General features: G+C 49.2%; 1 protein-coding gene across 7 annotated transcripts in view; it reads left to right on the plus strand.

Annotated features, from left to right (window-relative positions):
• Nucleotides 1-20,195, plus strand: part of SNX13 (sorting nexin 13) — a 547,690-nt gene that overhangs the window by 404,133 nt on the left and 123,362 nt on the right. For all 7 annotated transcript variants that reach the window (XM_078663681.1, XM_078663683.1, XM_078663682.1 and 4 more), the window contains one exon: nucleotides 10,773-10,934. In XM_078663681.1, the coding sequence (XP_078519807.1) occupies nucleotides 10,773-10,934 (162 nt within the window). The remainder of the gene's footprint in view (nucleotides 1-10,772; nucleotides 10,935-20,195) is intronic.

The following is a 20,195-nucleotide window of genomic DNA, read 5'->3' on the forward strand; positions in this document are numbered from 1 at the left end:
CGGCCGATCAGCGCCGCGCTGCACGCTGGTCCTCGCAGTCCCGCCTCACGCCTTGGGGTGTAGATACAGGTTCACACAGGTCGCGTTGGTGCTCCTATGCACTCGGGGGGGGTCCAGGAAAACAAAGTCCGGCAATGCACTTGGCCTGCGAGCGGCACCCGCGGAGCTGGGGCCGCGAGGCGTGGGTCAGCAAACAAGAGGATACGAAGGGAGCAGCGCTCACTGCAGGTCAGCTCAGAAATGATTCCCAGGCTACTCGGACACCGCGATGTTTTGACGGGTGGAGGGGCGGGAAGAGGACCAGCTGCGGCCGATCAGCGCCGCGCTGCACGCTGGTCCTCGCAGTCCCGCCTCACGCCTTGGGGTGTAGATACAGGTTCACACAGGTCGCGTTGGTGCTCCTATGCACTCGGGGGGGTCCAGGAAAACAGAGTCCGGCAATGCACTTGGCCTGCGAGCGGCACCCGCGGAGCGGGGGCCGCGAGGCGTGGGTCAGCAAACAAGAGGATACGAAGGCGAAGGGAGCAGCGCTCACTGCAGGTCAGCTCAGAAATGCTTCTTGGAGTCAAGGAGGCATTCCTGGCCTCAATTTATGATTGTATCTGATGCATCAGGGGGGATGAAAGCACCATATCCATAAGGATTGATCCACTCTTTGACTCTCATGTACAAAAAGTTACACTTCCTAGTTATTTTGTCCCTGATTCTATTTATTTCAATAGGATGTCCTATCGGGGTCAGATGTAAAGATTCTCTGTTTCAATACTCTTTAATACCACCCTCTGAGATGCTGTTCTGTCTGTCATCTTGATTCACCTTCTGGCTCTAAATTTGTTACCCTCACAGCTTTGATGCTTTGTCCCTGATTGCTGTATCTTTCACTTTTCAGATAGGTAAGTTAGGAACCCTTTCTCCCCATTAGATAGCAATATGGTGAGGTCACATTCCAATGCCTGCAATGTATGTCTAACAGAACATCTGAGTTCTGCTTGGGTACAGATTGAAAAACAATTGACTATACCACAGAAGCACTTTAAATGCACTTTAAATGTGTTTCTATGTTGAACCAAAGACACTGCCTATTGTGAATGGCAATTTAAGTCATGGTCCTGTTTGATTGAGCATAGTACAAAGCAAACTGTATTTTGATTAGCCTGCTAGGAGTGGATTAATTTAGCTTGAAAACTGGCATATAAATAGATGGAGTGAGCAAGCTAGCGGACCACAGACTAGTATTGGTTATCCAATTGTGGAGTTTGGAGACCTATAAAATAAATATCTATTCCCCTAACATGGTGGCAGCAGTGTTTACCAACAGCTGCAGCTTGCAGGACACATGGATCTGCATTCTTCATTCCAAACAAATTTGGAGGTTTTTAACCTTTAATTGAAGAGAGCACATTGACTCTTGGAGAGGGTTAGAGAGTGGACAGGTTAAAATTAATTGAATTAATTACTGATGATGTTCCTCTTAGTTATTTGAACATGGTCAGCAGCCAGCATGTATCTGTTTTCTAAGAGGCAGTCGTGGAGATGTCTGTGTCCGGAAAAATGACATGCAGATAAATCTGTGTGCCATCAGCTTTGAGTAACACTTGTCTGTCAGAGACGTTTTAGAGCATTGGCAATGTGGGCCCTGGACCAGAGCACAAACCTTTTAGGGGGGCCCATGATAATCAACTCTGTTCTGCAGAGTCTTTCCCTGATGATCTTGAATAATTCCTAAACAGATTTTAAAATCCGCTTTGCTTTAATTTCTTATTGTGGGTGCTGTGTGAGAGTCTATTATAGTCATTTTGCAGAGAAATGTTGTGTTTATGTTTTATGCTACATCCATAAAAAAGTTTCTTTTAGATAAAAACAGGACCCCGTGTATGAGAAACTGGAGGGTGTCGCAGAGATTATTTGCAGTAATATTAGTGAGCTGCTGCTGTTACAATATTGTCACCATCCACGAATATTGAATGTAAACACATTTAGAATTTGGACGAGAGCTCAGTGACCCAGCCAAAGGGGCCTTGAAAAAGCTAAATTGGATTATAAAGTAAAAGCTGTTTCGAACAGGGCCCCTCAAAATACATTTGGCCCTGGGCCCCCAAAATTCTTAAGATGTCCCTGTTGTCTGTAGAATATTAATCATTCTTATTTTGTGAATCTTGTGACAATAAAAGTATATTTTTTAAGTAAATTTGTATTATCCAGATTACCAAGCCTTCTACATTGACAGCTGAACATATAGCAGAAAGACATTTGTGGAGTGGTGTGGCTCACTGGTTAGAGGCAGCAGACCTGTAAGCAGAGAATGGCCCGGGACCAGGGTTCAATTCCTGACGCGGCAGGGTCGTGGACCAGGGTCAAAGCGGACTCGTTAATTTTCACCTCGGTGCCTACTCCAACTAGGGAACACACTCGGCAACTCTGGGCATTAAGCTTGCCTCATCTCTACAACGGCCCCCACAGACGCCGGGGATGCCTGGTTTCACCTTGGAGATACCCAGAAAGGGACCATCTCACAGGGAAAACCAGGACGGGTTCCCCAGCGGTCTTCAGCGCCAGGATACTCCATGGAGTCGCAGTGCGCTTCACAAATACACCCACATTTACATTTACATTTACATTTGTGTGTGAACTTTTGAAGGCTGGGCCCTGGCCCTACTTAGCAGAGCAATCCTAAAGATGATCTGCTCTATTTTACGGTTTCCTACCTCCTGCACTGATGCCCTTCTGGCCATATATAAAAAGGAAACAAGCCCACCTTCTCTGACTCCCCCTGTCCAACCAACCATTACAACAGAAATTCTTGCCAAACATGTTAGTTCAGCCTCACATCATTCAACTATGAAACACCCAGAGACAATAGTAACGGGTAATGAGATCACTAATAAACACCCCCTTTCAAACAACTTTTGTAGTGAAGGCACTCTTGGAATGGTAGCCCCCCTGGTGAGTATGGCCTTTGATCTAAGAAAGACATTTTTGGGCATAGCCATTGAAGAAATGTCATGTCTTTAAAATACGTTGAGGGATGTGAATGTTACTGCATACGCTCCAGCCACTGCTGTCATTGCCCACTGGGATGGCGATGTGGTCACTCTAGAGAAAGCTTGGCTAATCACCTCTAGGGCAGAGACCAGGAGCAAATCAAAGTGACTGCGCCATTTATTTCTAAGTTCACTACCCTTGATCTCCCTCCTATGCTACTGGTAAAAGTCATGGAAAAGATTATCAATGCCAACCAGAGTTGCAAAAACCTAAAAATAATGGCGGTGGTCAGAATTCAAGCCTGTCAATGAACTTGACATTGCAAAGATCATTTCGACCATTAAACCTAATAATCATTACAACGATCCCTTACCTACAATGTGCTGGTCCTCAATTAACCATCTACTCATCCCGTCATGGTCAAAGATTATCAACACAAGACGCAATTCCGGAATGCCTAAAAACTGGACAAGTGAATCCAATCGTAAAAAACCCAACAGAGAACCCCTCTGACCCAAACAATTTCAGACCAGTAACAAACATCCCTATGCTAGCCAAAGTCCTGAAAAATGTGTGCAACAAAAACTTAGCCATCATATCTCCGAATTCAATCTACTAAATGACTTTCAATCAGGAATCAGACCTAACCATATTACGGAAACTGCAATTCTGCACATTGTGGATGATGCTCTACTTGCCCTCAACCATAACAAAACATGTCTCCTAATCCTAACCATGCCAAAAATTTCTAGATTGCATGAGACATCGAATGGGACTAGAGGGTACGGTCCTGAAATGGGTTAGCTCTTCCCTAGAAAAAAAATCGAAAAAATTCATAGTCAACCAAACTTTATCATTTTCATCTGGAAATGCAATCAGGGTACCACAGGGATCCACACTATCCCCGGCGTAATTCAATCTGTACATAGAACCATTCACTGAAGCACTACAGCGAGCAAACCTCTCTTTCCACATGTACGCAGATGACACTCAGCTATACATCAAAGTCACATCAACAGAGAGAAAGGTATCATGAACCAGGGACTAAAGAGAACCAATCATTGGCTAACCAGTAACCATCTGAAGCTTAACCCACATAAAACCGAATTCTGGCTGATCTCTCCCCAGAAAAGCTCCACGAACATAATAGAGTGGACCAATCTGATCACAGCATTAAACTGTACCCAGAAGATTATTGATTCCACTAAATCCTTAGGAATTATTCTTGTCAAAAACTTGAACATGCTATCACATATTAACACAATGGCAAAAAACGCCCGGTTACATTTAAGCTAACTTAGAAAACGGAAACCATTTTTAAATAAGTCAGTCCTCAAAACAGCCGTTCAGGCACTTGTCATTTCAAGGATAGAGTATGGTTGCACAACGCTGACTGATCTTCCCAAGTTCTCTACAGCCCCACTGAAAGCTTGTCTTAATGCAGCCACAAGACTTATAACGCGATCCAAAAAATTCGACCACATCACCCCTCATTTGAAAGCTCTAAACTAGTTGCCCTACGAAGCAAGAGTACAATTTAAGTTGGCATGCATCACTCACAAGACGGTACATTACCAAACACCTGTGTACCTAGCAAAGAAAATCACTCAATCTGGAGGATGCGGTATCTCTAGAAGCCATGGGGATCTACTACTGATACCGGCACGTTTTCGTAAGAAGAAAACTTACGGCCGAGCATTCTCTGGCGTTGCTCCTCTAATCTGGGACGCTCACTCTCCCAACATTAGAAAAATCCCGTCCAACTCTGTATTAAAAAACAAAGCGAAATCCTTTTATATGAGTAAATACCGCCCATGATCTCAATAGGCTCGCCAGCATCATGGATCCTGCCTGATCAGTTACACGCTACCTTTCTTTGAACATTAACCTTTTTGTGGTTTGTATATGTGTACATTAAGTTTAATGTTTTTGCTCTAAATAATTGTACAACAACCGATGACTTAAAACATAACTATATAAAATAAAATCTAAAGCACTCTGACACCCTACTCAGGGTCATGTTCAAGCTATATAAAAAACACCAAATTAATAAATAAAATACAAATTATAAAAGCCTAGCCACCCACCTCATTAACAACCACCTTCTCAACACCACTTATTCCGATTCAGGCCCAATCACCATAGAGAAACTGCCCTCATCCCTGCCATGCACAACATCCAGCTGATCATGGACGAAAGTGACACTGCGGCCTTCACCCTACTGGATCTATCTGCAGCCTTTGACATAGAGTCTCACCCCATCTTATCCAAGACCGCGACCATGACTCTCGGACATGTCCTGACTGTCTGACCATGGCTCCGAAGGCTTTGTGGGAGCGGTCACGAAAGCTTCTGGAGGCCCGGCAGTCGTCTCCGCACCATTCAAGGTCCAGGGGTCGCTCAAGGGACTGTCCGCGGAGCCATCATTATCGCTCCTCGGGGTCCAAGTCTTCGCTCTCGGAATCTGGTAAAAGACCTCACAAGAAAAAGTTGACGAAGCGTGTTCGCTCTCCGACGTCCCCCTGTAGGTCTTCGGATGCGGACGAGGGGGCTAGGTGTTCTTCCACTGTGGCTCCGTTGGAGCCTAGGAGTACCACAGCCTACCCACCTTATCCGGCTCCGTCGGCGACTCCGGGCCAGGTGCAAGTGTTTCTTGCTGCCGTTAACCGCCTTTTCAGGCCTAGGGCTCCCGCCGGTGCGCCTTTGGGCCCCGTGGTCCCTATGGAGGGCCCTTGGTTGCCTTCGGCTCTGCCGACGGCGGCTCTTGCCCCGACGCCGCAAGGTCCTCCGCTGGTGGCTCTGGCCGCGGCGCCCCAGGGTCCTCTGCCGGTGGCCCCGGTGCCCCCTGCGGCTCTGTTGCTGGCGTGGACTCCGTTCGTTCCGCCTCCGCCCTTGCCCAAATTTCCAGCTAATTTGGGGCCCAAATTGGGACATGGAGCCGGATCGGCGCCGACCGACGCCGTTCCGGTGCCACTCCCGATGCCGTAGGAGCATTTGTTTTCCCCTGTGCCTCCCCCGCCACTGCCGCCTGTGCCTCGGGACGTGGAGGAGGGGGATGACTGGGAGGGGTTGCAGGACCCTCTTGCACGGCAGTGCGAGTCCGAACATGAGTGGGCAGAGGAATTGGAGGATGCAGGTGGCCTTGACCTCTCCTCTGAGCCGAGTTTTACGTCTCCTCCCGCTGTCATGGAGGAAGGCGCCACTTATTCTGTGGTGCTCCGTAGAGCAGCTGAGGCCCTTGACCTCGATCTGCCTACGGTATCTCATAAAACGAACCTCCTTACTGACGTGCTTCAGCCGGCAGCAAGTTCTACGGAACCTCTGCTTCCATTCAATGAGGCCTTGACAGATGTTTAGATGGGCACCTGGTCTAGACCAGCCACGGGGTTTCATGTGGACAAGGACGTGACCCGGTGACATCGCGTGGCGCTGGGTAAACCAGCCTTTTTGACTAATCATGCGACTCCGGAGAGCCTGGTCATTCAGGCCACCACTTCCCAAAGTGCGTTCCCTACCGCCCCGCCGAATAAGGAATCTAAAAAGCTGTAGTAATTTGGATATAGGTTATTTTCCTCTGCCAGCCTGGGGCTGAGGTCAGTCAACAGTGCATGCTTTTTGAGCCTCTACTCTCACGCGGTGTGGGACACAGTGGCACAGACACAGTCCCAGTGCCCCGAAGTGGTTTGGGCTGTCCTTTCCCTAACTGTTGCCGAGGGGTAAGGATGCCGCTAAGTTTGCCATTCGGTTGTGGGCTGGACACCGCAGACTCTTTAGAGGGAGCGCTCTCCACAACGGTGGCCCTGCGGCGCCATGCCTGGCTGTGGTCCACTGGGTTTTCGGGAGATGTTACAGAGTTCCCTCATGGACATGCTCTTTGATGGTACTCGCCGGTTTGGCGATTAGGCAGACAGTGCGCTGGAGCGTTTCAAGGACTCTCGGGCTACTGCCAAGTCCCATAGGTCTCACCACCACACGCCCTCCCACGTCTACCCTTCGTTCCTTTCGTGGCCACGGAAGGGGCGCCCCCGCACATTAGCTCAGCCAGAAGCCTGGGCAGAACTAAAATCAGCGCAGCCTCGGGTGTGGAGGCCACTGTGGCGGCACAGGGGGCCAAAGGGCGGGTCAGTCTACCTCCGCCCCCGCAGCATCTGCCTCAAAGCCTTTCTAGTCTGAACCTTGGAGTGCACCCCACGCCTGTGGGCGGCAGGATTCAACATCAACTCCCCCACTGGCGTTGTCACTTCAGACAGGTGGGTGCTGCAGATTGTCCGAAGTGGTTACTCCCTCCCTTTCGAATCTGCTGCCCCAGCCATGCCACCTCAGTTCCACCGCATGTCGGGGGATCACTTTGCGCTTCTCCAGCAGGAAGTTGCGGCCCTCCTGGCCAAAGGGGCCATCGAGTGCGTTCCTGGGCCAGAAGTAGGACGTGGTTGTTATTCCCACTACTTTCTGGTCCCCAAGAAGGACAAAGGGGGCCTGCGACCCATTTTGGATATTCAGGTTATGATTCCGATCTTTCAGCCTCTATCCCTGGTTTCAGTCAGGATGACTCTCCAGCTCTTGGGCCTGAAGGCCTCCTGCATCCTGCTAGTGCAACATGCCAGGTGGCATATGCGGGCTCTGCAGTGGGGCCTGAAGTTTCAGTGGGCACAGCATCAGGTCAACCTGTCCGATCACATCCAGATCTCGGAGGGCACTGCTCGTCAATTGCAGTGGTGGCTCACGTATCGCGATTGGGTCAATGGCAGGTCCCTCTCCCCTCCCCAACCGGAGCACATAGTGGTGACAGATGCGTCCCTCCTGGGATGGGGATGCCACTTGGGAGAGGCAGAGAATCCGGACTGCATATCAACCTTTTGGAGCTTTGGGCGATCTGACTTGCACTTAAGGCATTACTTCCCTCTGTCCGATTAAGTGTAGTGCTGGTGTTCATGGACAACACCATCGTCAGGTGGTATTGCAACAAACAGGGCAGGGTCGGGTCGTGGACCCTATGTCAGGAGGCTCTGTGCCTCTGGACATGGCTGGAACATCAAGGCATCACCTTGGTGGTTCAACACCTGGCAGGTTCTCTGAACGACTGGGCGGACGAACTTGGCCACCGGTGCTTGATGGATCACAAATGGCGTCTGCACTCTGACGTGGCGCAATGTCTCTTTCTTCATTGGGGAGAGCCTTGGTTAGATCTATTCGCCACCAAAGAGAACGCGCAATGTCATCAATTCTGAGCTTTGGAATTTCCAAAGTGGCATTCCCTCGGCTACGCTTATGTCACAAGAGGTCGTTTGTACGCTTTTCCAGTTCTGCCCAGAGTGCTGAAGAAGATTCAGCGCCACCGGGTCCAAGTCATCCTTGTGGATCCGGATTGGGCCCGAAGATACTGGTATCCCGAGCTCCTCAACATGACAATCGATCCCCTGATCCGACTGCCTCTTCGGAGGGATCTTCTGTCGCAGCAGCAGGGGACGGTCCTCCACCTGAACCTGTCCAGCCTCCACTTCCATGCGTGGAGATTGAGCGGCGACAGTTGACAGCCTTCGATCTCCCTCCCGAAGTCTGTGATGTCATTCTGGCAGCCAGGCGTCCCTCCACTAAAACGGCATACGCCTGCCGGTGGAACAAGTTTGTGGCATGGTGCACAGCGAATGCTGTGGGTCCCCTTTTTTGCCCCTCTTTCCGAGGTCCTTTTGTTCCTTCTTTCTTTGGCCCAGCAGGGCTCTGGGCACTATCAAAGGTTATCTTTCGGCCATCTCCGCCTTTCTGCGGCTTCCAGATCAGCCTTCTCTTATTAAGACCCTGGTTGTTAACCGTTTCCTGAAAGGCATTACGCACACGTTTCCTCCCGTGCTGTTCAAAATGCCTCAATGGAACTTAAACCTTGTCTTGAAGTATCTGATGTGTGCTCTTTTTGAGCCCTTTCATAACTGTCCTTTGCATCTTCTCACTCTCAAGACTGCTTTCCTGGTAGCTATCACCTCTGCCAGAAGAGTGAGGGAGCTCCAGGCTCTTTCTTCTAAACCTCCTTTCCTTTGTGTTCATCCGGATAAGGTGGTTCTAAGGACCCGTCTTTCTTTCTTGCCAAAGGTTGTCACGCCCTTCCACATCGGGCAGACCATCACTTTGCCCACCTTCTTTCCGCCTCTGCATTCTTCGAAAGAGGAAGAGAGGCTCCACCGTCTAGACTCAAAACGTGCGCTCTCGTTCTATCTGAAGCGCACACAACAGTTCCGGGTGTATGACCAGTTCTTTGTTGGCTGCGTGGGCGCCACAAAAGGTCGAGCCGTGCACAAATGGACCATCTCTTGGTGGGTCGTTCTGTGCATCAAATCATGTTACTCGTTGGCTAAGAAGGACCCTCCTGTGGGGCTGCGTGACCGTTCTACCAGGGCGAAGGCAGTCACTACTGCCTTGGGACCCGGCGTTCCCTTTTAGGACATTTGTCAGGCAGCTACGTGGGCCTCGCTGCACACGTTTACCAAGCGTTACTGCCTTGACATTCAAGTCCAGAGAGATGGCTTCTTTGGCAGTTCTGTTCTCCGTGACTTTCTGGTGTAATCTTGTTCGCAGACCCACCACTGGGGTTGGTATTGCTGGGGTATCTATTCTAAGGTAAGGAATCTAACACTAACTTGTCTCTTTCAGATGCACAAGTTACTACTTGTGTAACAATATATCTGTAAGAGACATTAGTTAGTGATAGATTCCTTACCGCCCCACCCATCCTCCCCGTTCTGCGAACTGATTTCTAGGGTATGGTCATCCCTTTCAGGCCCCTAGTTTCATGGCACCAGTGGTTAGTTTCTTGCATGACTCTGCGTTCCTGGTGCGGAAAGTCGTGTACAGAATTGACGGCGCGCATGGGTGGCGCCTAAGTAGTCTCCGTGACGTCATCTCGGCGCCTACGACGCCAGTGGCGGACGCGGAACCGCACGACACCACCTACCGACGCGCAGGGGTACTGCTGACGAAAAACTTTCCGGATCCAGTCCGACTCCTGGGGATATTCTAAGGTAAGGAATCTATCACTAACTAATGTCTCTTACAGATATATTGTTATATTTCTCTCTCCTCTCAAACAGTGCCCGGCTGGGCTCCATGTGAATAATTACCCCCTCCCAATACTCCTTTTTGATTCACTTCCAATGATGATGTGCACTTCACCACTTTGACAGTCTATTGTTATTGATTCAGGTAATCCATTCATCACACAAATACCTTTTCCATAGTTTCTTGGCCTTCCAGTTGACTGAACCATTCTTTCAATTATTATATTGGGTAGGTCCTGATGAGACCCCCTGTTGATTGTGAGGTTGAAATGCCGTTGACACTCACTTGAATCTAACTATTTTACCCCGCTCTCACTAATATTTCAGAAGGCTGTGAATAATTATTGTATACTTACCAAGTGGTTGTTTTTGCATACTATGAAACCTTATTGTATGTCACAGTTTGTCACTTTGATATGTAAATTCTAAGTTCACTTGGGACACCAAGCACTTCCTTCTTGATTTTGCATCAATTCTGACATGAACAATATTGCATTTTATTCTTTGGGTTGTATGATTCTTCTCTTTCGGTACATCTTTACCTATGATTATTGCCATTGTGCTGAACTATTATCAAGTATTCCATTTGTTCCTTGATATATAATAGATACCCAGGTTCCTTGTGCGTAGGGTGGCCCTTGTTTTTCTATCCGTGTTATGAAAATCATAACATTTCACATGCCTTTATCTTTGTTACATTTGTATTACAATAAAAGTTTGATACCATATTTTGTCCCCCTGAAGATGGATACATTTGTAAACCCTCTACGCAACTCTATGAGGAATGTTTCAAATGTAGTAAAGGCCATTCCAGACAGCCTCGCCGAAGGAATGACCAAAGTATCGGACAATATGGGCAAAATGTCTGAGAGGCTGGGGCAAGATTTAAAGCAATCACTTTTCAAGGTAAGCGTATAGGCTTTAGCTCCTGGCTTTTAAACGTAAAGTAAGTTCACTTGAGTGGAATGCCGAATTAGCATTATCCAGTATTAGGGGTGTCTTTCATAGATTCACATGCCTGAATCATTCCCCGTCGTCGAGACGGGAGCCTCCGGTACATAAAAAAGTAATGTCCTATAGACATACATAGAGAAAATAGGCCTAAGGGTCTCCCCTTAGTAGCCTTTCTTTGTCCTTATGCAAAAAGGACCAAACTCTCACAGTTAGCCAATCAGCTCCGACCTCCCTCTAGAACCTTCCTGGGAGGAGCCTCAGTCCCTCAGATTTTCTACCGCACGTTGTGCTAGGGATTCCTTAAAAATCATCTACTTTCCTTTGAAAGTGAATCTTCACTCTACAATCTTCAAGGATTACTTCAGTAACACTTTGAGGCAGTAAGTGTTTTCTTTCCACTGCTTTCTTCGATGTCTGAATCCCAGAAGAAAGCCCTTTTCAGGGCCTGCTCTTCATGTGGGAAGAAGAGGCTCCATGTGGATGATAAGCATACCTTATGCTTATATTGCCTTTATCCTGACCACGTCCCTGCAGACTGCAAAATATGTAGGTCTTTCCCTAAAAAGACCGTGAGAGACAGAGAAGGTCGCCTTCTCATCTGGCTCGACAGGCTTAAGGACAGAGACACTCTGGAATCTTCCGAGGGTAGTGTCTCTAAGGTCTCAGAAGTCTCTCAAAAGAGGCCAAGGGTAACTTCCCCTGGCCCCTCAGACACTCCTCCTAGGAAGACAGCCAAGAAGTCTTCAGAGGCAAGATCTACGACATCTTCTGTGTCTGTTAAGGATAATCAGACTTTTAAGAAGCCTGCTCAGTCATCTAGCAGACCTGCCCAGAGGACTACCTCAGTAACTACCACTGTGTCAACGACGTCAGCGTTGTCTCCTTCACCGTCGACGATGACATCTCCATCATCGTCATCGACAGGTAGACCTATTTCCTCTGTTTTACTGCTGAAATCGTCGTCGACGACAAAGACCCTGTCGACGTCGAAGACTACGCCGTCGACGAAAACTACGCCGTCGACGACGGCATCCTCTCTAACGAGCCTATTGTCGACGAAGAACCCACCGTCGACAGCCCCGACGACGAAGGCATCGACGGCGAAGACGTCGACGGCGAAAACGTCGACGAGAACGACGTCGACGACGGGCTCGCCGTCGACGAGTGCACCGACGACGTCGCGGTCGTCGTCGACGACCAAGTTGCCGTCTACGGAGATTCCGTCGACGAAGACCTTACCGTCGCCGAAGGACTCGTCGTCGTCGACGAAGTTAAAGACGCCGTCGACGGAGGACTCGTCGTCGACGAAGTTAAAGACGCCGTCGACGGAGGACTCGTCGTCGACAAAGGCGCTTTCAGAAACATGGAAGAAATCCAAGCTCGTGGAGGTGTCATCCCTCACGCTACCACCGTCGACGACGCCGTCGGCGGCTTCCACCTCCAGTCCTGCGTTGGGCAAGACTACCAAACCGCATATTACGCCGGAAACCACGTCTCCAAGCAAAGTGGAGATGCAGTCGCCTCACGAAATCTTCCAGAGTGAAGACTCAGAAGAGGATGACCACCTGGGCCCCGCTACTTCCATCTCGGACCTACATGTCAAATGCCAAAGCACTGACGAGGAGATAGAGGAAATCTCTTACCAGGAGCACTCCGTCCACACTAATGTCAGCACGGAGGTTACCCCCATGATATGCCTGCCAGCTGCTCTGGTGAACGACCTGAAATTCCTTGTACAGGATTACAAACAACGCTTCCCGGACGCTGACAGTAGAGATCAGTCGCCTATCGTTCATAAACCAGCGGCAGCCACACGACAGTCTCGACCTCTCCCTCAAGCCCACCATGAGAGGATCCAATCTCAGGAGGTAGTGTCATCAGACGAGGATGAGGAGGAGGAAGAATTGGAGGAAGGAGAGGTCCAGGAGGCCCACTCTACCCATGATGAGGAGGATGAGTATGTGGCGTCTTCACCAGCTTCGCCCCAACCGCGCCAAGCGGACTCGCCGCCGGTAGACATCGGCGGCTTCCATAAAATCGTTGAAAGAGCGGCAAAGAGATTCCATATGGCTATCGAATCCACAGAAACTGAATGCTTCCTGCACGATTTTAAGGAGCAGACTCAAAAGACGACTAAATCTATTCCAATAATAGAATTTCTGTGGGAACAAGGCAAGAAACTGATGCTGACACCCGCTTCTGTGTCTGCGGTTGTTCCACGCCTGGACAAGAAATACAAAGCCCCACTGACTGCAGCGGCTTGCCTAAATGGGCACCCTAAACCTGATTCATTGGTCACACAGGCGGCCCAGAAGCACTCCCGCAACCCTTCCTCCCCGCTGTCCGCTCCTCCGGACAAAGAAGGCAGGAAGCTGGACACAATCGGAAAACGGTTCACGACAACTTCGGCCATGACCGTCAAGGTGGCCAACTCCATTGCCCTGTTGGGGCGTTATAATCGCCAACTCTGGGAAGACATAGCCCCATATTTGTCAGACCTGCCTGACACGGTCCAAGGTGAAGTCAAGGCTCTACTAGCGGAGGGTCAAACTTCAGCAGCCGAAATAATAGACTGTGCTATTGATGCTGCCATGACTGGCTTTCGTCAACTTGCTGGAGCTGCGGTCCTACGCCGTCAAGGATGGCTTAAGGCGACGTCGTTCCGCCAGGAGGTGCAATCCAAGGTCTTAGACATGCCCTTCGATGGCCAGCACCTTTTTGGGGACAAGATCGATGAGGCATTGCAAACCATAAAGAAGGACACGGATACGGCCAGGGCTCTGGGGACCTTACAGTCCCGGACCCAGTCCTTTCGAGGCAACAGATCCAGAGGGCAGTCCTCGTATCGAGGTTCCTATCAGAATAGGTCCTCGTACTCCTATACTAACAAAGGTCAATACCAACACAAGGAACCTCAAGGCCGTCAATCGTCCTAAGGACGATCGAACTTCAGAGGCAAGAATGCGAAGAGGGGCACTGGCGGCCGCCAGTGACGGGCTACTCCAGCCAGTCCAGACACCCTATCCCTCCTTACAACTTGGAGGAAAATTGACCCATTTCCTCAACAATTGGCAACTCATAACCACGGACCGGTGGGTTCTCCAAATTATACGTTTTGGCCATTCCCTCGAATTCACCACCATCCCTCCCAGAACTCCTCCACGCAGACGGGCGCACAAAAACCTACGCCTGCTTCTCCAGGAAATTTCTGTAATGCTGAACAAAGGAGCTATCGAGCGCGTTCCAGCACCCCTGAAGGGGATGGGCTTTTACTCCCACTTCTTTCTTGTACGCCAGAAAGAGGACAAGTGGAGGCCCATTCTGGACCTCCGAGCGCTCAACGTCTTCCTACGGAGCCAATCGTTCAGGATGGTGACGATTCAAGAAATACTAGGCATTCTAGAAAAAGGAGATTTCATGACATCATTGGATCTCCAGGATGCCTACTACCACATCCCCATCCTCAAGTGTCACAGAAAATTCCTGAGGTTCGAGGTTGCAGGGCAACATTATCAATTCAAGGTACTACCGTTCGGCCTCAAATCCGCGCCGCGGATTTTCACGAAGTGCCTTGCACCGGTGGCAGCTTTCCTGCGTCAAATGGGTCACCAGGTCTTCCCCTACCTAGACGACTGGCTGGTGAAAGCACCCTCGGCAAAAGACGCAGCCGAATCCTCCAGCGCCTGCACAAATCTTTTTCAGAGGCTGGGATTAACTCTCAATCTCAAGAAATCTTGTGTCATCCCTACGACAAAAATTACCTTCCTCGGAGCAACCTTGGACACAGAGTGCGCAAGAGCCTTCCCCTCGAAGGAAAGGACAGACAAGATATTGTCCCTGGCCACGGCTGTGGCGCACAGGACACAACTGAAGGTCCGGACCTATACATCCATCCTGGGCATGATGTCCTCCTGTATACTCCTCGTCCCTCACTGCAGACTCAGGATGCGCCCATTGCAGGAGGCGCTCGCGAGCCAATGGACTCAAAGTACTGGCTCTTTCGAGGACACTGTATGGATAACACCCAAAATGACCAAGAGTCTAACCTGGTGGAGGCGTCGCAAAAATCTGACCGTAGGACTGTCATTTCTCCTTCCGGCAACACCTCTGGTGATCACCACGGACGCTTCCCTGGAGGGATGGGGCGCTGTCCTTCAGGACCTTCGGATAAGCGGCAAATGGGACACTCAGGAAAAACAGCTTCATATAAACCTTTTGGAGCGGAGAGCCGTGTATTTGGCACTACAGGCCTTTCTACCACGCATCCAGCACTCCTCAGTGCTCGTCAAAACGGACAACACCACGACAATGCACTATCTCAACAAACAGGGAGGAACGCGTTCGCTCTCTCTATCATGCGAATCGCAGAAGATCTGGAACTGGCTAGTGCTGCATGGAATCACACTCAAAGCCGACTATGTGCCAGGCAAGGACAATACCATCGCCGACGCCCTAAGCAGGCAAAGATCCCTCTCCCACGAGTGGGAACTGAGCAACAGCGCGCTGACTCACATCTTCTCTCAATGGGGAGTCCCAGGAATCGACCTGTTTGCCACCAAGGGGAACGCCAAATGCCCAAGCTACGCAAGCTGGCATCCCCAACAGGGATCACTGGGGAATGCCTTTTCCATCGGTTGGTTCAGCGTGTTTGCGTACGCTTTTCCTCCGTTTCCCATGATCCCGAGGCTCCTCAGGAAGATGAAGGCGGAGCCCTGTACCCTAATCCTGATTGCCCCGTCCTGGCCGAGACAACACTGGTTCTCGGATCTACTTCGGCTCTCTATCAAGACACCGATTCGTCTGCGACAACACCCGAACCTCCTGACGATGTCCAAGGGGCAGGTGCAACACCCGAACCTGCAATCGCTCAGGTTATCGGCCTGGCTCCTGAGCACAGAGAGTTCGGTGGCCTGAATATCCCGCAGGACTGCAGAGATATACTGGCAAAAGCGAGAGCAGACAGTACCAACAAAACCTACTCTCTCAAATGGAAAAGATTCTGCATTTGGTGTTCGGACCAGGGCCTGCAACCACTGTACGTCACACCTGAACAGCTATTGCCATACCTACTGCACTTGGCACAATCAGGACTGGCACATGCATCCATAAAAGTCCACCTGGCAGCTATATCGAGGTTCACCAGAACTTTCACGGGACCTTCCCTGTGGTCCAGTAGACTGGTCAAACAATTCCTGAAGGGGCTTTATAGATCCTTTCCGAGGCCTCGGAAAGTCCCCCCAACGTGGCATCTGAACCTAGTTCTCAACCAACTCATGAGGCATCCCTTTGAACCCATTCATCGGGCATCCATCAAATACATCTCATGGAAAACTGCGCTCTTGCTCGCTTTAACATCGGCCAGGAGAGTAAGCGAACTTCAAGCTCTGTCCATTCAGGATCCATACATGCAATTCAGACAGGACAGAGTGATGTTAAGACCGAACCCTAAGTTCATACCGAAAGTGCCTTCGGACTTTCATCTCAATGAACCAATAGTCCTTGGGTCTTTCTTTGCGAACCCTTCCACCGCAGCCGAAAGAGCACTCCATTCTTTAGATCTCAAGAGATGTCTAAAGTTCTATCTGGATAAAACCAAAGCCTTCAGAAAATCTTCACAACTATTCGTGGCATACAGCAATCCAAGAATGGGCCTGCCTCTCACGAAGCAAAGCATCTCGAGATGGATTTCCTCAGCGATTGCATTCTGTCATACCAAGGCCGGACGGCCTTTGACGGATCATGTCACTGCACATTCCACCAGGGCGATGTCCACCTCAGCAGCACTTTTCGCTGGAGTGCCGATCCTGGACATATGCAAAGCGGCGACCTGGAAGTCACCGCACACTTTCTCCAGACACTACTGCCTGGATATCGAGCTTCAGAAGGATGCAGCAGTGGGCCAGGCGGTGCTACGCCATCTCTTTCAGTGAGGTGAGCCTTCCCTCATCCCGCCATCCAGGTATGCACATTCTCTGCTATTGTGATGCTCTGCTTATGCTGTCTTTTTACATGCTATAGGACAATGTGTGCATTGTCTAACATGCCTGCAGGACACCTTTCCATCACGAATGTGCATGTCTAATTGTTAGCTACTCTGATTCAGGCATGTGAATCTATGAAAGACACCCCTAATACTGGATAAGAACTGCGTTACTTACCTGTAACAGCAGTTATCCAGTATTGGTGTCTTTCATAGATTCACATGCAACCCTCCCGCCTCCCCTGGGAAGTCTCACATCCCTCTCTAACAATATTACGCCTAACTAGCTGAGTGCGTACGAAAATCTGAGGGACTGAGGCTCCTCCCAGGAAGGTTCTAGAGGGAGGTCGGAGCTGATTGGCTAACTGTGAGAGTTTGGTCCTTTTTGCATAAGGACAAAGAAAGGCTACTAAGGGGAGACCCTTAGGCCTATTTTCTCTATGTATGTCTATAGGACATTACTTTTTTATGTACCGGAGGCTCCCGTCTCGACGACGCGGAATGATTCAGGCATGTGAATCTATGAAAGACACCAATACTGGATAACTGCTGTTACAGGTAAGTAACGCAGTTCTTGTCATCCGATAATTAAAAATGTCATCAGTTGGTTATAAAATTATTTTCCTTTTACTGTTCCACCTTTCTTCATTATCCATTGGAAAAAATGCCTCCATTTCTAGCATTGGGGTAGAAATTCATTAAACAACTAGCAAATTGATAAAAAGCAGCATTCCTCTGGTACTGGTACAAAACACAGTTCTAGTATTGTTGATTCAAACTGTGCACTTAAAACTTTAGTGGGATTTTGTTTGATTGGATTCATAATGTTATATGATATGAATTTCACTCTTCAATATAAACATTGATTTAATAATAATATATTTTTGGGTACTGAACCCACTTTGGAATGTAGCATCAGATAAGATGTCGTCGTGCTTTATCCTTGCTCTGCTGGACATTTTGCTGGACATTTTACTACCTGGACTCCCAAGCGTAAGCAAATATAGCAGAGTTAGATAGTGAAATACCATTGATATAAAGGAAAAAAGCAACGAGGGTACAGATGAGGCATCTCACCTACAGAAAAAAACAGCAGGGACTAGGGGACGCTTCACTAGCAAAAGATAAATAGGCACATTCACATCTTGTTTGTAGTCTGACCTAACAAATGACTTTTCTCTTCCAATTCAACAGTTAAGAAAAAAAATGAATGAGGCAAAAACATAGTGACAGGCAGAGATAGCCCCGTAGGGCAGACATCCATGTATATTGTGTAGGTGTGTGTGTCCTACAGTGAAATGTATGCACATTTTAGCGCCAGTGCAATTACTGACTGTATTTTCGCTGTGCAGATAGCCACTCCACCACATACAATCAGTACTTCGAAGAGCACAGAATGATATGATTAGGCAATGCTTGCAAAGGTTTTCTCATTGATGGACAAAATGAATACATGTATAGAAAACTATTTCATAGCGTATTAGTAAGAATGTTTTAGTTGGCGTTTAGTAATCTGGAAAAAAGTACACTCTTTTAAGATTGATGGTATAACGTACTAAGACACATCTGACTTAAATGTAGTCCTCCAACCCCTAATAGTAGATACATCTCTCTTATTGTGACAGATAACACATGCAAATTTGTCAAATTTGTAGATTCCTATAGCAGCTATAAGTTGAGCTAAGCGTTTCCTGAAAAAGTTCATCAGTCTCTCAAGTCTGTACAAAACTGCTTAAGCTCAATGATGTTTGAGGGTATTCATTTATGCAGACCTCTTCTCCTTGATACTTCCACAAATACTATGTCGGGACCGGAGGCGAGGATTATGCCTTCTTTCTTAGCTTTTATTTCAACAGAAGCCATAATTTAAAATTAAGAAACTACTTTTCCCATGAAAACTTGGGAAGAACCGTAGTCCACGAAACAGCCCAGCGAGCTCCAATCAGGGGGCACGATGGCCCAACATAGTCCCTCTTTACTGGCCCTTCTCCCTCGTTCTTCGCTGCTGCGCAGCCGAGATAAGTGCTCCTCCTTGTTTTCTTGCCTTTTCGGATCGATATTGTGCTTGCTAATTAACCTATTTCTGTAAAGAGGCTTTGCCACGTTTATTGCTGTTGTTTCATTCTGTGCGGCTTCGCCACATTAAGTTTCCCTATATTCTTTTGTTTACAGTGTATTGCCACTTTGGCAGCTAGACCACGGAAACGTTCTGTACTCCTACGTGGCCGAATTTGTGCGGGCCCGCGTCTAGTCCTCCCACTGCTAGAGGGCGCTGGAGGCAATGCGAGACTGTGGCGCACACGTTTGAATTCTTCACAGAGCGGTTTAATCTGAGCTCTGTAGTCTGGAGCCTTGCCAACCTGAGGGAGATGCCTGAAGGGGTCTGTACTCCGATTGTGCCACTTAGGGAATTGCAGGCCGAACGTGCTTTCAAAGAATTGTGCGCTCTGCTGCCAATCACAAAATCACCTCGACAGCAGTGTCTTTATTGATTTTTGTTACGCCCTGTTTGGGTCTGTACTGGTAGGCCTCTGGGGCCTGTTGGGACACAATCCCAGGTCGGCCCGCTTCCTCCAACTCTCTGCACCGGGGTGAAGTGTCCCTCGCACCCAGTATCAGGCTGACACCCAGCCCTATACGTTAAGCGCTCATCTAAGAGAGGCCAGTAAGACCTTAGGCTGACACCCAGCCCCCACTGTTTGTACCCTCCAGGTATCCAGCCTACCTTAACCCCACCCCCTCCTTTTCCATAATGGAGTATAAAGATGACTTCCCAAGGATGGCAGACCCCCTGGCCGACCTCCCTTGGGACGATGACTTCTATGATGCGGTGGACGCATCTATATACACGGCTGTATCTGAGGCCATCGCCCCCCTAGAGGAATGACTGTCACGCCAGATAGCCCAAACATGTGCTAAGGTGTCAGCTCCACCCTCTGCTCCCCCCTCGGAGGCCCCGGCGATTCCCCTCTCAGTGGATCTAGATCTGGCCTCTGCAAAGCCTCCCGCGAAGCTGGGGTTGACTTTGATGCCTTTGACAGGCTCATGGAGGCTTTCTTGGCCACCTGAGCTCCCTTACCAGTAGGGGATAGGGGTTGCTCGACACCCGATGGTGCTGCCCCAGAAAATGATGCAAGGGACCCCAAGAATGACTCTGGCTCCTCAAGACCATTGTCTCTCTTCCCACCCCCTCCCAGGCCACTCCGGACTCACAAGGTATATCGGACATGCTC

This window comes from Lissotriton helveticus, chromosome 10 (assembly GCF_964261635.1).
Source record: "Lissotriton helveticus chromosome 10, aLisHel1.1, whole genome shotgun sequence".
Taxonomy (NCBI): Eukaryota; Metazoa; Chordata; class Amphibia; order Caudata; family Salamandridae; genus Lissotriton; species Lissotriton helveticus.